This window comes from Lepidochelys kempii, chromosome 6 (assembly GCF_965140265.1).
Source record: "Lepidochelys kempii isolate rLepKem1 chromosome 6, rLepKem1.hap2, whole genome shotgun sequence".
Taxonomy (NCBI): domain Eukaryota; kingdom Metazoa; phylum Chordata; order Testudines; family Cheloniidae; genus Lepidochelys; species Lepidochelys kempii.
In genome coordinates, this window is record NC_133261.1 from 57,796,259 (window position 1) to 57,813,693 (window position 17,435).

The following is a 17,435-nucleotide window of genomic DNA, read 5'->3' on the forward strand; positions in this document are numbered from 1 at the left end:
TATATAATCTGTAATAATGAGACACTACTTAGTGCCAAGCAGGGATAGTCTTTATTCTTGCCAGCTTCTGTTCTCCCAAAGGGCTGGCATATTCTTGGTACAGTGTTCATATTATTCTGTAGCTGAAGACTCTTCAGATTCATCAGACATCTGTGCTATTGAAGTTTACACCCATGTTAAGCTTTCTGCTGCTGTGATGTTCCTGTGAACTGCACTGCTGCAAAAGAAAAAACCTGTTCCTTAGTTTATTTTGTTTAGTGCTGAAACCTGCTTTAGCTCAGGCACTTGTGAAATAACATATCACCTGGTTTGCACCTAGTTTTAATTGAATCATAGAGGTCTTCAGAAATAGTGATCTGACCATGACTAGCTCCTGCACACTGCAGAGCAGTGGCTATTCACAAATATAAATCTTTCCCCATGCACTGGAGACGGATTCTACTGTAGCCACTTCGCTCTCATATTTCTCCCTCACCTCTGTGTTACACGACGTGTCAAAGCCATTCTTCGCAGCAGTTGAGAACACTGAGTACCACATTCAGTGGGTCTGAATTGCAGCCTGGATGTATGGCTGAGCTTTCATCTTTAGGTTCCGTTTCTGTTAGCTAAACTCCATCCTTAGAGGTCCTTTTGTTTCTTCTTTGAGTGCTTGCTCATGTTGATTCCATTCTAGGTGTGTGCGTGCCCATATGCATGGTCGTCAGAGATTTTTGCCTTAGCAGTATCCATAGGGTTAGCTGTGGCGCCCCCTTGAGTGCCGGGCTCATGCATAGGTATATCAGGCGCTGCTGGCCCTACGCCCTCTCAGTTCCTTCTTACTGCCCATGGTGATTGGGCTAGCAGTTTTGTCTCCTCTAACTTTGAGCCTTAGGGCCTTGTAAATAGTTTAGTCGTTAGTGTTAAGTAATTTTGAAGTCTAATTAGAAGTTAGAGTCCCATCAGGGACTTCGCCCCAAGTGGGGCGTGCCCCAGTCTCTGGGGTTTAAGCCCTGCTCGGACTGCAACAGGCCTATGCCTGTTAATAATCCCCACAGCGGTTGCCTCAGATGTTTTGGGGAATCACATGTGAAGGACAAATGTTGTATCTGTAAAACCTTTTGACCCAGGACCCAGAAAGAGCACAGTATCCATCTGAGGGCTCTCCTCGCTGGTCATCTCTGTGGCAACAAAAAGAACAAGCAGGGGCAAACTAGTTAAAGCCCCAAAAATAAAGAGGCTAAAAGACTGGACCTTTTTGGGAAGCAAATTTATTTGACAGCCAGCCTGTTATTTTGGGTGGCGAACCACCAGGTTCTCTTTGGAAGATACAATTTTAACTTATGGGACTCCCTCCATAAGGTCAAGGAATCCCTCCCACAAGATCTGGCCTAGGAATTTGGCAGCTTGGTAGAGGAGGGTACCAGGGCAGCAAGGTGCTCTGTTCAAATGGCGTGGGATGCAGCTGACTCGGCTGCTAGGGTAGTCGTATCGGCGGTGGTCATGAGGCGCAGCTCATGGCTTCAGATTGCTGGCCTTTCCCAAGAAATGAGACCTCAATCCAGGATCTCCCATTTGATGGGAATTGACTCTTTGTGGAGCAGATGGATGCTTGGTTGAAGGGCACTTGGGGCAGCCTTTGCTCGCTGAGTATGCATACGCCTGCATTCACTACTGCAAGTGCCTCTGCTGGCAATCGTGACGGCACACTTGACTAGGGCGCAAGTGTCTTCAGCGGCCTTTCTGGTGCAGGTACCAATCCAAGAGATCTGTAGGGCCGCTATCTGTTGTCTGTCCACACGATTCATGTCTCATTACGCACTTACCCAGCAAGCTCGTGATGACGTTGGCTTTGGCAGAGCAGCGCTGCAAGCTGCGCAACCGTGAACTCTGAGCCAACCTCCATGGCCACTGCATGCGAGTCACCTAGAATGAAATTGACATGAGCAAGCACTCGAAAAAGATAAAACAGTTAGCTACCTTTCGTATCTGTTGTTCAAGATGTGTTGCTTATGTCCATTCCATTACCTGCCCTCCTGCTCCTCTGTCAGAGTTGCTGGCAAGAAGGAACTGAGAGGGCCCCTCAAGGGGGCGCCACAGCTGATCCTCCAGATACCGCTGAGGCAAAAATCTCTGACAACCACACACGTGGGCACATATACACACACCTAGAATCGAATGGACATGAGCAATGCATCGTGAAGAATAAAAATTAAGAAAAGTGGGTAACTGGTTTTTCCTGGGGACTGACTTTATTCCTCTGGCCTTCAGTATAATAAGACTTCAGTGGTAAGACTTTGTATTGACGTTTGAGTTCTCATTTTTGTAGGGCTTGTTGATGTTCTTACACTCGCAGTGTTGCCTATTTGCTAAGTTCAATGAGCTTGTCTTCACTGGGAAAAAGGTATGGTTTTTAAAATCTTGTAAAATCTTAGTGTCGGCAAGACACAAGACATTTAACTTCAATGTAACTAGTCAAGGTAAACACTAGGCAGGGTCTAGGGCTTAGCTTGATTAGAAACAACAGGGCAAAACTATCCGTCTGTTTTGTCTCCACTGTGATTTTACAAGATACCTATCTAAGCCTCAATGCACGTCTGAAGGCAGACTTGATCTTTTGACTTTGCCCATGTCTAGCAGTGAAGACAGTCATAAGTTATTCATGCTTTAGCATAACTCCGTAGAGTGCAACCACACTGCAGAATAGCAGAAGAGTTCTACATCCCTGTTATCATGCCCTATGTCCACACTTGCATTCTTTCCAGTCTTGAGAGATTAAAAGTTTTCTGGGTGCATATCCCATGCTTCATTACTGAATAGAGCTGCACCACTTCATGCTCAATCTTGCATGGTATCGTGGGACAACTTGTCCAGCCCTTCTGGGGATTGTGAGTGAAAGTGATTTAGTCCCAAGAAATTTACTTCCTGGTAGGACCCAAGCTGCTGTGCATTTACCTCCTGATGCTCTAAGGTATGCTTCCGCTTGTCAGAACTGTTTTTTTTTTTGTTTGTTTGTTTTAAGGAGACAGTGTTCACTTGGTGTGCCTCTGAGAAAACTGTTGCAAAGAGGATGGTAGTGAGTGTTTGTAACTAAAGACGATAGCGAGAGCTTGCTGTTACAACTAGAAGAGGAAGAAAGCTCAGTGCCATGTGGACACGGAGAAATGGACCCAGCTGATGCTCTTCGATGGCAAGGTCCCGTCCGCCACCCCCGCCTCAAAGCACTGCTTCTAGATCAGGACCACAAGGGCAGACTGATTTAACTACATCGTGATGGAAATGTAGTGATTGGCAGTGGGTCCATAACTTTCATATGAAAAAAGCAGCGTTCTTAGAGCTGTGTAGTTTTACAGAGCTCTTGGTAGTCATTTTGGGGTTGGCAAATCGGCAGGTGGTTCAGTGGTTACGGAGATTTGCAAGGCAATTATTGCTCTACTGCAACCCAGGGTGGTTGTATTGGGAAATATCCTCAGAACAATGGTGCGTTTTGAAGGGATGGGGTTCCTGAGGTATGCAGGAATTATTGATGGTGCACCTAAACCTATGTGCTGCCTGCTATTTGGATAAAGTGAGTACATTCTTAGGAGAGAATACTGCTATGTCATTATGCAGGCCTTTGTGGAACACCATGGCAGATTCACAAATGCCTAATAGGATGCACTCGTGGAGTACATGATGTCAGGGTGATCTGAAGGTGTGGCCTATTTTAGTCTGAGCAAGGTGAGATGTTATTCCCTCCTATCGAAAGTCATCAATGGAGTGTCCATGCCCACTGTGATTTTTAGTGACCCTACTCACCGCTGTCCTGGGTGATCAAGATTTCTTATGATTTCCACCAACCTGGCAGCAGACCGTTCACCTACAGACTAAACATGTGCAGGGTGGTGGTGCAATGTGCTCTTGGCCAACTGAAGGTAAGATGGAGCTGCTTACGGACTTCTTTGGTTTGTAGTGTGTATAATGCCAGGCAAGTGATTGAGGCATATTGTGTGCTTCATAATATACGTGATAAGGGGAATATTTTGGAGCAGAATAACTGGAGGACATCATGGTTTTGGAGTAGTCTTAGAGACAACTATCTAGCGCGCGTCTAGTTGCTAGTGCAGTAGCAAAGGCTATAAATTAATGCCTTGTGCACCTGCATTCCCAAACTGTGTGGGAAGCACGCTAGGGCTGATGCTGCATCTGGGGCTGCAAGACTGAAATTAAGTATAGCCTTATCTGACCTTTGTATGAAACGAATATGTTGGACATGTCATTTTGCTTGTTGTGATTATCCGTTGTCACTCCAGACCTCCATATGTGACCGAACAAATTTTTGTTAAAAACAAATGTATTTTGGGCAGTCCAGCTATCATTACATAATTGTAAAAGTGTGCTAAACAAGTGTAAAACAGCAACAGATACAAGCAAGAATATAACAGTACAAACATTTCAAATATTCAAAGGAGGAGAGTAGTAGCTGTGGTTCCCAGTATGCTCTGAAGGAAGGGGACTGTGGCACATAAGAAACTTCACACAAGCCTGGGACCCAGCATCAGGTTGTCTCTCCCTCTGGATCCCTGGGCTCTGAAGAGTAGGGGGATGGGTAGCTGGGCTTGGGGGGACGCGTCATGGCTGGGCTCTGTTGGGGCCGAGGGAGGATGACTGGGCTCTGTTGGGGCCCCACGGCTGGGTGCTGGGAGACAAGTGGTTTGGGTGTATTGGCTGGGAGGGGCCCTGCGGGGGAAGGGTTGTGGGGATCTGACCCCCCGCTGGGTTCAGGAGGGGAGGGGAGGCAGAGAAACAACAACTGGTTTGTTATAGGGGTTTCTTTAACTCTTTACTCCTGGGGGAATTTTTGTGTGTCTGTATTGTTAGACATACTTGCTGACAAGTATTTTGAAATAAATTATCAGAATAATTGAGACTGGTGTGATTATGTAGTGTTATTTTGACAAAATTTGCAGAATTTTTAATTTTTTGGCACAGAATTCCGCCAGGAGTAGTCCTGGTCCAGTGTCGCTTTCCCCAGAGATCCTGCAGCCTTTGGGTCACTGAGTGGTTTCCTTGGAGTGGTCTCTTCCCCTCTCGTCCCTCACTGAATCTGACACTACCTCAGGTTTCTAAGAAAAGTTTGAATGTCCTTTAATGTGTCTATGATTTTAAACACTTTCTATGCAGCTGTGAATAAAATATTGCAACTTTCATTTGAAAATGTCATTTCTAGCTAGTTTCTGCTCCATTCCAAACTTGTTTAAAACATTTTCCCAGGAAAAGAACAGTAAGTTTACAGACTCTTACCATGCCCCCAGATTTTTTTCTTTAATAGGGGAGACTTTTAGTGAAGGGTGCAGTCCCAGTAAAACAGCAGCATTAGTGATTATTTCAAACTTCCTCCAGACTGCTGTGCTGTTAGATGATGTGGTTCTGTTGGAGGTCCCAGACTGGAATTGAGAGAAGTTAATTGCAGGCCTCTGTGTAGAGACCTTCTGATTATGGGAGGGAAATCTTTGTGTCTTGTACCAGATGGAATGATAAATGACTGGAGGGAATTTGTGAGGTACAGGGAAGACCGAAGGAAGCTTGTCTTGCCCAGAAATCTCTAGAACAACTCAAATTTCTACTGAGTGAAAAAGTTTACTTTACTACTCCTAGGAATGGAGCAACGTAAGATCTGCAATCTGGTAGCTACATAGTGAGAGGATGATGCCATGTGTTGCCTTAAGGTGCTGTCTATTCCTGTGGTAATCGTGGTGGTGCATTTAAGGATTGTGTTTGTGCAAGCCATATTTTGCTAGGGCTATGGCTATAATTTTTTTAACTTTCAAGTCTTTTACACTCATGCCATTTTCTTCTATTAATAAATTTCTACTTATATCAGCCATTGTAAGCAGCTGCTCATTTACAAACTCCACTTGTCTACCATATTGAACAGTGGTTAGTCAGGAAGAGGAGATGGAGGGGGATAGCAAGGAATAGAGACATGCATAATTGGGCTGCATTTCTTTCCAGCAAAAGCAAGATGTGGGATTATAGGCTAAAACTCACCCACACCTTTTTGTACTATCCTTAGTAACAATAATGGCTGTGCTCATCTCATCAATCTGAGATGCTGCGTCCTCTAGTTCTTCTGTGTGGGTGTCCTCCACCCGACTGTGTTCACCAGGGCCAGTTCATAGAAGTGATTCTGTGATTTGGAGAAGAGGTCTTCTCTAGGCTGGTTGCTCACAGCTGTTGAGATGAGTTTCATGTCCAACATACAAATCTGCATTCATCCCAACTCCACAGATGAGGCCAGCCTGACATGGAGATCTTTGCTGGGGATGTTGCTCAGCACTTCGTCTAGCTCATCAGGGTAGCACTGAACTTGGAATTGTTATCCTTGGCCCTGTGGTAGCTCACATTGAGCCCCTTGATCTTCTCTCTACAGTATTGTGTGGTTTGATTGATTTCCACAATAAGCCAACAGTTTCCGAGCCATCTTGTAGTAATGTTGGGCAGCCCTCTTCTGGGTCCTGGCTTTCTTATTGGCATCCAGCCAGGTGACTGATTTCTGATATACTGAATAGTCTTCTTGTTGGCATTCTCATTGCTGTATCCATCCAGAGATGACTGAAGCAAGCAGTGTGGTTCCAAAGATACTGAGTAGAACCATATATCGTTAGGAGAAAGCACAGAAAGATTGCAGATAGGACACAGGATTGGTGCCCAGGGGGGCTTTTGGAAAAGATTGGTGGATCATCAATTGTTGTGGTTGATCATGGCCATATGTCTTCACTGCAGATGCCTCAAGTTCACTTGTCTTGCTTTTTGTTAACTCGTGTTTTGCCCTGTACCCCAGAGAGTGGCGACTGCTGTGTATGGCAGAGTGATGGCGTGACTGAAGGGTATTCATGTCTGAACAAAGTGCGTTCACAAGAAAACTTGTGATCGAGTTAAATCTCTACTGAAGACCAAGCCACACAGAATACAAGGCTGTGTAAGGACCCATCCTACTGCAGTTTGATGATCTGGTGCTTCTGCCACTCCTTTGCTCATGCTGTGTGCTCTTCATATGACATATATAGAGAATTGTGTGCACACACACAACTACATTTAAAAGGATGTTATTAAGGTAGCAAAGTCAAATACTCAAAAGTTAGGAAATGCCAGAATTAAGATTTCCTTTGTATCCTTAATTTGGCTCCCTTGTTGGTGTAGATATGTTAGGTTGGTCTGTGTCTACACTACAGACCGCACAGCGGCACCGCAGCACAGCTGTACTGCTGCAGCTTTGCCGCTGCAAGGTCTCCTGTGTTGCTGCTCTATGCTGGTGGGAGAGAGCTCTCCCACTGGCATAATGAAACCACCGCCAATGAGTGACGGTAGCTTTGTCAGCGGGAGATGCTCTCCAGCCGACTAGGTATTGCGACAGGTAGTGGAAGCCGGGGCCCTAGGGAATGGGCTCGATGGGCCCAGTGGCTAATCCGCCACTGGAAGTGTCGCTGTGAGCACAGAAGACCGACTTCCTACTTTCAGTTCTGGTACCTGGCCCAGAGCGGCTGGTAACAGCAGCCCTGAGCAGGACCTTGCTGTCACTTAGTGTGGGGATGTGCAGACTGGTCAGCTGTGAGACACTGAAGTAGGCTTGGTGAGGGCTTGAATCTGCAGAGATTTTTAGCTGCTAAACTCAAGTCTCTACTGAGTATATGTGAATAGATCTTTTTCCAGAAGCTTACCTTGGCTAAATTTGGGTGGATTTTCACAGGAACAGCAGAAGGCACTTGTCTTGCACAAATTTCCAATCCATGGTTCAAAGCATAAGCAAAAAAAGTCACCAGAATTTTAACATTGTAGAACAGCATATTTTTTTTCCTAGTCCCATTCTTAGAAATGACTGTGCTCTTGTGGCTGAAACTTCAATAAAGTCAACTTGAGACAGACACCCAGCTTGGCAAATTTCAGCCCATGGTTAGTTTGGCAAAATTATGGGCAACAGATAAGGCTTCTTAAAAAGGGCAGCGTCAGGCATCCTTAATAGGCAGTGCTACCAGCCCTGTCTGTTGTGCAGTTGACTGGCCAGTGCTGTCTGCAGGCCCCTTTAGCATATCAATCGTTTTCTCCACTTGTTGCAGATTAGTATAAGTTAAGGCCAGCTATTGTAATGGTTAACTATCTTCCCTCATTCTAAAGGGCAGTCATTAGGTCGCTTACTGGATATTTCTGGTGTAACTTGGTTCTCTGTCACTTATGATTAACACAAGCAGGTTAATTTAAGTCTGTGTATAACAGAAATTGTGCTGCTTCATCTAGGTGGAACTGTCCTTTCTACATCCTCCCTCAGGGAAAATCCTGCAAAAGTTCACACCTCTGCACATGCACATCATGATTAAGTAAAATTAAAAGATTCCCGCATATGCAGGGAAATTTGGAAAATTAAATCAGGACTTCAGGAATATTAAAACATGATATTCCTGGTGCTATTGCTTAGAACGACCACTTAATTCCATATTATTTGCAGTGCCTTAAATAAAAGGCTATGCTGTATGTATTGTTCCCCAGCAACACTGCTAGGGAATAGAGTTGGACAAATAATGGATTTTTCCATTTGCGGGCAATTCCAAAAAAACCCAAAAAATGTTTTATTTCACGTCAAACTGAAAATGACATTTTTTGACATTTTTGGCGAATCAAAAAGTTGAAAACTGTTTCAGGTAGGTTGAAACAACTGACTCCATTTTTTGTTTCAATTTCATTCATTTTGACAAAAGCAAAAGAAGACAGGAAACACAGCAATGGCGGAGGAGGAGGCTTTCTCCCGTTGAGCCCAGTGGTTACAAAACTCACCCGGGGAACCCCAGTTCAGTCCCCCCTCTGATGGAGAAAAGGGATTTAAACAGCTGAGTGCCCGAACCACTGAACTATGGGAATATTCTGGTATAGGGCTCTTTGTCACGCCTATTGTAGTTGTTCTGCATTTATAAATAATTAGTCCTTGGGACAGGGACTTGAATTTGGGCCTCCCACAACCTAGGTGAGTGCTCTAACCACCAGGCTTAGTGTCATTCTCACTCTTTTTCTTTCCAAGTGACTGACCATTGTCATTCATAATGGCCATTCATAGGCTTGTTTCCAGTTGAAACACTACAGCAGCACAGCTATCGAGTTGACGTTCCACAGTGACAGCAGTAGCTAGGTCAATGGAAGAATTCTGTTGCCCTAGCATTGTCTACAGCAGGGATCTCAAACTCAAATCACCATGAGGGCCACATGAGGACTAGTACATTGGCCCGAGGGCCGCATCGCTGACACCTTTTAATATAAGATACAAAAGCCACCCCCTCTGCCCCTGGCCCTGTCTGCACTTCACCACTTCCATGAGGCCCTTCCTCACCCCCTTCCCCAAAGTCCCCACCCCAACTCTGTCCCCTCCCTGTCCCTATTCCAACCCCTTCTCCAAATCCCCACCCCTGCCCCACCTCTTCTCCGCCTCCTTTCCTGAGCACATGGCTTCCCACTCCTTCCCCGCTCCCTCCTGGAAAGTGCTAAGCACTGCCAAACAGCTGTTTGTTGGCAGGAAGTGCCTGGAGGTAGGCAGAGGAGTGGGGACGTGGCGTTCTGGGGGGGAGGAGGGGCAGCGGATGAGGGAGCTTGGCAGCCACAGGAAATAACTCCGGGGGGGAGGGAGCCGGGGGGAGCTTGGCGGGCCGTAGCAAATAACTCTGGGGCGGGGCGGGGAGCTTGGCGGCTGCAGCAAATAACTCCGCGTCAAACTCTTGATGTTTGAGACCCCGGTCTACAGTGAGGATTCGTTCAGCTTAATTATGTTGCTCAGGGGTATGGATTTTTCACACCCCCCAAGTGACATAGCTGGGCCGACTTAACTTTTGAGTGTATATCTGGCCATAGTATCTCAAGAGTGGGAATGAAAATGTCAGCACCCATTCCTCAAGTCTTTGGGCTGGTCTCTGCCAGGAGCTTACATCGGCCTAGCTACATCTCTTAGGTGTGAAAAATTCACAACCCTCCCCGAGAAACGTAGTTATGCCACGCTAACTTCTGAGGTAGACAGTGCTAGATTGATGGAAGAATTCTTCCTGACCTACATACTGCTTCTCAGGGAAGTGGATTGCCTACCTCCTCTCGGTATAAGTAGTGTCTACACGGAAGCACTACAATGGCACAGCTGTAGCACTGCAGCTATACCAACGTAGCAGTTTAAGTGTAGACAAACCCTGACTCTTCATATTTGCAATCGCCTTGCTTTATTCTGAGTCCTATCTACTCTAGAAAGAATAGCTATGCCAGCAAACCCTCCTAGTAGAGATGCCGCTTTGCTGGTATAGCTTAGTTCCTCCAACAAAATAAGCTGTATCAGCAACAGAACCTTTTATGGTGGTATAGCTGGGTCAGTGTGACTTCCCCCCATTCCCAAACAAAACAGCTGTGCTGGCAAAACAATCAGTGTGAACCAGGCCACAGTCTCTGCACTAATTCAGTCTCTGTGCCTTTGCCATCAGAATGGTCCAGTAGTACTCTGCATCCTGTTGGTAATAGGAGGAGGCTGGACTAGTAGTAGTGCTTCCAACTTTGGAGTAGAGCTTGGGACCCTGTTCCCAAGAAGAGCTTCTATGAATTTGGGAGTAGGTCTGGGAACAAAATACGCTTAACAAGGGTAAACAAGAAATTTTGCCTGGGAGAGTGGACTGAGTTGTCCTTGGAGCCACTGTCTCCTTCCCTTCAGGGGGCTGAGGAACAAAGGAGCAGAGTGGCTCAAAGAACACTGCTCCTGAACTGCTTGCTTTTCTTGAGGGGGATGGGAAGGGAAGATGAACTGGAGAGGAGCAGGAAAATAATGGCTCAGATGCCATTTCTGTCAAGAGGAGGAATCAGAAAGGCACAGCAGCTGTAGTTCCAGCATGCTGCAAAAAAAAAAAAAAAAAATATGGGGGAGCTTTGGGGGCTTGGGAGGGGAGCCCAGAATATATTAACTGGAGTGTGGGGATGTCAGAATTGAGTTTTACCTGGGGAGCAATGTGGTGCAGAACTCTGAGGGGTTTGGGGGGAAATTTGTTTTTTTGATGGAGTGAAGCTATAACAATGTGCATTAAGTATGTGTGGCCTTATACTGGGCATGGCTCAGTTGGGCTGGTTGGAAACACTGGAGCCATCATATTTTTCTTTTTGAAGGATGTGACTTTTGTAGCCCTTTTCTTTTTATTGACTGTCAACCCTGGGCCAACTTAACAATCAAACTTAAATTCTGGAGGGCACTTCCTCTAGCTTCCGTTGGCCAGACATAGGCTCTTGGTGAAGCAGGACCTGAAGGAGTGGGGAAACTGTTCTTGTTATGTATGCCTCACCTAAAGTCCCAAACCTTTTGTTTATTATCTTGAAAGTGGCTGCTGTCACACACAATCTTATGATTAATAAGTAATAGGAGCAAACATGGCAAATAAAAATCATGTAAATGACCTTGGTAATAAAGAACAAGTGAAGAACTGTGTGTATCATGTGTTCTTGCACTATACTGAATCTAACATTTTATTCATGAAGTACTGTAGATACTTAGCAAAATATGTAGGAAGACTTAAGTCCCTTCCTTAAGGAGGATGCAGTCTGTAGGTGCAACCCAGTTAAGGTGCGATGATAGCATTGAAGACAAAGCAATAACGGTTTTTGTGGAGGGATTTAAAGTGGAGAGCTTGCTAGTCCAGACTGAAACTTTTTAAGGAAGAAGAGGAGACAAGCCATGAAGTTGTGGCTAGGAGGAGGAAATACAATGAGCCAGTTTTCCATTAAGCAACAGCTGCTCTTTCAAATACTTCACTAATTTATAATGTGGAAAATGGCCCACGAACATTCTTCAAATCAGGTTAGTTCAGAAGATAGTCAAATTTTTGGGAGAATGGTATTGGTGCAGTTTTTCTCTTTTCTGTCTTGTTTATCATATTTTGTTGGAGCAGTAATGAATTGTATGATAATACATAATGTAAGACTTAAAGCAGAGCTTGCTTTAGCCCTTGAACTTAGGGGACAGTGTCATTTTGCAGAACTGTAATGCATCTGGCAAAACGTATCACATTTTTTGTTTTCGTTTTGTTGCAAGTAAACTGTGTTCCTGTGAACCCGTTGCTCAGAAAAAACAGAAATGGGCACTTTAAACCAGTTCCCAGTTCAGTCCCACTAAGAGCAGCCCAGGGGTGTGTTCTTTTTGCACCCCATAGCAAGAAGGTTTCAGTGCTCTAAAGTGACAATGTAGACAAGGCCTAAGTGTAATTAAGTGGGCTGGCTGGCAGGGAAGAGTTGAAGAAGGAGATGCTGAATGTGCATGCTTAGCTGGATAGAGGTGGTAGGCAAAGTAGCGAAAATGGATAGAGGAGCTGCTCTTTAGCTTTCTTTGATAAAACAGTGGGTAGCAGTGTGAATGGAGTTTTGGAATCCCCTCTCAAAAGTGGCCATGATATACCCAGATTTAGTTCCTCATGGCCCTATAGTAGATGAGGGTCCTAGAAAGACTTATGAGTGTCCAATACAGAGGACCTTGTTATTGTTTGCCAGACTTGCCACTAGAGGGATCAGAAAATGGGATTCTTTTTCTTTTGAAAACTTTGGCTTTTGTTGAAATGTTCAGAATATGAAAAACAATTTTTTTCAGTTGCTGAAAACTAAAAAGCTTTTGAGGAAAACACACATACCTCAAAAATTTTCACTGAGTCAAAAATCCAATTTTCCATGGGTGAAAAAAATTTCATAAGACTTTGTCTGGCCGTACTTTCCACTGATAAATCTAACTTTCCTGGACACTAGGGTGTGGGCAGTCAGGGGATGGAATCACAGAGGAAATGAATACGTGACTGGAAATTTGTTCTAAACAGCCTTGTGCTGACTTGTGCCTTGTCCACCATGAGTCTGGATGTACTTTCATCAGTTCCGTACAGACCTCTGGTCATTTTAACCTCACTGTTTTAAATAAAACTAATCTGAGAGGTGTTTGATATTCACAACTTAACTTTTACAATTGAAAGTGGGAGTTGAAAGTCACCATTTGGGCCATAAAGGGTAATCTGGGTCTCCAAACATGGATTATGGCGTTAGAAGAGGGAGTGTCGGTTTTCTAAAAGCTTTTTTAATAATGAAGAAGAAGAAATGGAGTCAAGTACCATGTGAGGATGTAACCTGAGCTGCTTAGTCGGAAGGGGTGCTCCAATAGCCTACTAATGACCACTTTGTTGTTAGCTATCTTTACAGTAATAACTCATATTTATTTTTTCCCCCTTTTCCCCTGTTATAGTTGTCACGGGAGCTACTGATGGAATTGGAAAAGCCTATGCAGAAGAGGTAAGCCTTTTTATTCCTTTAGAATGATCAGAACTGATATGGACTCTGTCCAGACTCAGTGAAAGTGAAATAGTATAGTGCCATCCTATCTCATGCAAATGTACGTTAATTCTGGCGTAGATCAGTGTTACCTGAAATGCCCCCATTTTATTTTAGACTCAAATGCAGAATATGGAGTACAAATATCAAATACCTATGTACTGTTACCTGCACTCTTCCTTGGCTTTTGGGCTGGGCAGAGAATCTGGACTGCAGTAGAACAAAGAAAGGAATCTAATATAGCTGATTAGGTAACAGTTAATTTTGTTACAAACAGTATTTTTGTAGAGCTATAAAGAAATCTAGTCTATTTGAATAAAACAAGCGTTTTAGAGCCTGAATTCTCATTTCCAAGTTCTGTTACTGACCTTATTCTGTGGGGTTAGGAAAATTACATAACCCCTGCCTCAGTTTCCCTATCTGTAAATGTAAATATTCACCTACCTCAGAGCAGAATTGTTGAGGATCCTTTGTAAGTGTCTTTGGCATGGGGCAGTAAAGTACCATGTACTCATTCTGGTACTCACTGTTTTATTTTTCCTTCACCTCTAGCTATTTTAAATCATCATTTCTATATCTGACTTTCTCTGTTAACAGTCAATGTATATTTTGTGGTAGTTGACCCAAGTTTCACCTTTTCTTTAAGGGTGATGCTGGCCAGTGATCTATTGCACAGCTGTGATTGAACTGCTCTGTATCTCTTTTTTGTTTCTTTCAGCTAGCAAAGCATGGAATGAATGTGGCTCTTATCAGCAGATCTCAAGAAAAACTAGAACAGGTTGCCAGTGAAATAAGTATGTGATAAACTCTTTTAAATTTCAAAATTAACACATGAAAGCTAAAATACATCTCCTTCGACCTCTCCAATTCCACATGAAGACAATTTTGTAATCATTAATGGATAGTTTTTAAAGATTCTATAAACCTTAATTTTACATTCTTAATGATCTTCATCACTTTTACATTACACTTAAAAAAACTTTCATGAATATGGTAAAAAGAGAAGTGCTTAACTGACCAAATTTGTACAATTCTTATCATCTCATTTCCAAGAGCAATTAGGGGTTAATTCTAGAATGGGATATTTTCAAAACTGCTTTTTCTCCTGGAACTCAAAACAATCCTAAACATGTTTTCTTACGCTAATCACAAGTTGCATTCCCTCCCTCTGGTTTTTCAAATAAAGAAATACGTAAATTAAGATTAGTAATAGTGGGACAGATTCATCCGTGGTGTAACTCTGCTGATGTAAAAGAAATTACACCAGATAGAAATAGTCCATATAACTTTTTAAATTTTATTAGAAGTGGAGCTGGGGTGACGCTGTAGTTAAGATTGCAGAATGCTTCCCATTACAAGACTGTTTTCAGTTGCTTACAAGTTGGCCAAACTAGCTGTTTAGTCTGAAACTTTCCATGCCAAGTCTTCTCTTCGGGCCGAATTGTTTTGGAAAGTTTCAGAAAAACAGTTCCGTCATTTCTGAAAATAAGGTTGGGGAAAATGTTTTTCAAATGTTAAATTACTACAAATGTTTTGTTGAGGAGCTCTATCACTTACAGCCATGCTTTGGAGCAGATACTTGAAATTTAAGAAGGCGTTAACCTGGAGTCAGGTGCCTTTTGCTCTCCCTGTTAAAATTCTACACAAATTTATAAGTCTTTGAAAATTGCCAGCTGCATGTGTTTAGCAGAGGCTTTTTAGATGATGACCTCTAATTTCTCAAATATTGCATTTGCGCTGAGCATGTACCAGCTCAGGGCTGCAGAGACTGACTAGGACTCTACCTGCAGTTGCTGCTCCTAGCACCAGATCAAGGAGACTGTCTTTTCAGGTTTCTTAATGCTACCCGTATTGTCGGCCAGGCAACATGCAGGAGAAGGAAGAAGCAGACTGACTAAAGAAGGGATATGTTAGGAGATGGGACAGAAAAATCAGTAACTGTTACTGCACACTCTGCTCCAGAGTGTGGAGTAGAACCCAGGTTTCCTCTTAGAACACATGTCACTTGTAGATGTACATGTGCTTCTTGTGTGTGGGCTCAGAATTTTTTTGTAGAGCAGTGTCTAGTGGGGCCACACATGTATCTTATGCTGCCTTATATGAGGAAATAAAGGGTGGAGTGGCACCAACCCTCCCTCTTACCATTTGTGGCAGTGAGACAGAACCTGGACTGTACCCGACCCACTTCTGATATCCAGAACTTTCTCCAGTAAAGAATTGTCATCTTCATTTCTCCCTTTTTATTAATTTGTTTGTAAAATTTTTGTTGGGCAGCCTCTCCGCAAAAAAAGATAAAAAAGCATCTAGGACAGACGGGGACACACACACCCCTTGTACAGTGGGGCAAGATGCTTTCCATCAGCCACTAGCTATGGCAGTTTTTAAACTTATTGGGTTTAAAGCCTGTCCTTCCTGCAATGGAATAATACCCATCATAGATGAACCCAGCAGATGCCTCTTCTGTCCCATGGAAATACACATCCTAGCTAAACGTGCTGTTGCCGCTTCTTTTCGTCCCACAACTGAAAATGTTAAAACACAAGATTCAAACGTGACAGTGGAGTAATCCATAACCGTAGCATCAGATCCAGGAGAGCAGTTATTCTCTGTATAGGAAGTGAAGAGATTATCTTTGGCAAGTGCTCTAACAACTGATCACCACATCCCCATTTCCAGTAGGGAAGAGAAGGCAAAGAAGGTGCCAAACCCATTGGTGCCATTGTAAGCATCCCTGATATTAGCCAAATGTGTGTCAGCACTGAAGGCCTCCGCACTGACTAAGGAGCAGAGGTACTGGCTTCATCCTCTGGAGTGGAAATGCACTTCTACACCAAGCACAAATGCAGGGTGTACTGGACAACATGTCCGTCCCATGCAGAGGACTCTACTGAAAGAGAAGACCTCAAAATCCTCAACATCAAGGATAGCACCAAGACAGTAGTAGTGACATTGAGGTTGTGGTAGACAGGCACACTGGTACAGATACTGGCACAGAGATCTATGCCAGCACTGGTCTTGGAGGTTGCAGCCCTTCCTGGTTCTGAGATATGCCCTTGAAGAGCCTCCCTCATTGCTCCTCTCTGCACCAGACCTGGCCCTGGCCCTACTACTATCAGAACTGGAACTGCACCCATCAGCACCACCATTCCCAGAAAGCTATTTCTTCTCTCTGACTTACACAGGGAACCATTGCCTTGAAAGACATGTGGCACCAAGTCCCAGTGTAGGACTGACAATGGGTGGGTCCTCGCAGTTAGACTATTCTAATATAATGCACTACCTTGGGCATAGGGGCCCTGCTGGGGCCTACCCTTGCTTAGATCCCTGAGCAGGATGACTTCACGTGTCTTGATGAAAAGGAGAGCTCAGTTGCCACTGGTATTGCTGTAAAGGCGACCCTCACCAGAACCGCGGGGAACCCCCCAAGGATGTAGCAGAAGTAGTTAGAGAGACACTAGCTCCCCTCCCCATTCAAGGTACCCTTTTCCTCTCCAGATGAAGCAGTCACTGTGGCCCCAACCCCAGCCGTCCATGACTTCACAGTGTTCTAAGAGTTAGTATCCAGCATAGCTGAGACACTAGACATTGAGATGACAGTGGTGCAAGAAGACACACCCAAGCTATTCAACATCCTCAATACCCAGGGCATCCTGGACCCAGCAAGCGTTCTTTAGCATACCTCGGCCTCACTTCCGCTGACCTCGAAGTAAGTGGAAAAACAATACCAGTTTCCACTCAAGGGCTTTGAGCATTTTTTGTCCATCCAACACCACGGTTATCATCTCTATTGTCCAGGAGAAAACCAGATCCATAGAAGGAACTCTAAAAGACAAGGACCCCAAGAAGCTGGACCTGGTCAGCTGAAAGGCCTATCCGTCAGCTTTTAGTTTTCCATCATGAACTATTGGGCTTTATTTGCAAAAATAGAGCTTCCTGATATGAGAGAGGGGGTAACCCTCTTCCGATTGTGACTTATGCAGGACTGCATGGAAGAGCTGAGGGATTCCATCAAACGGGGCCAAATGGTAGCCAACTCTGCTTGATGGCCATGGCAGTTGCAATGTGGTGGGCCTTTTGGCTTCAGACATCTGGTTTACCAAGAGAAGTTGAAGCCACAA

General features: G+C 44.3%; 1 protein-coding gene across 1 annotated transcript in view; it reads left to right on the forward strand.

Annotated features, from left to right (window-relative positions):
* HSD17B12 (hydroxysteroid 17-beta dehydrogenase 12) overlaps nt 1-17,435 on the forward strand; it is a 158,958-nt gene that overhangs the window by 55,162 nt on the left and 86,361 nt on the right. The window contains exons 2-3 of the mRNA XM_073348046.1: nt 13,232-13,278; nt 14,036-14,111. Coding sequence (XP_073204147.1) covers nt 13,232-13,278; nt 14,036-14,111 — 123 coding nt within the window. The remainder of the gene's footprint in view (nt 1-13,231; nt 13,279-14,035; nt 14,112-17,435) is intronic.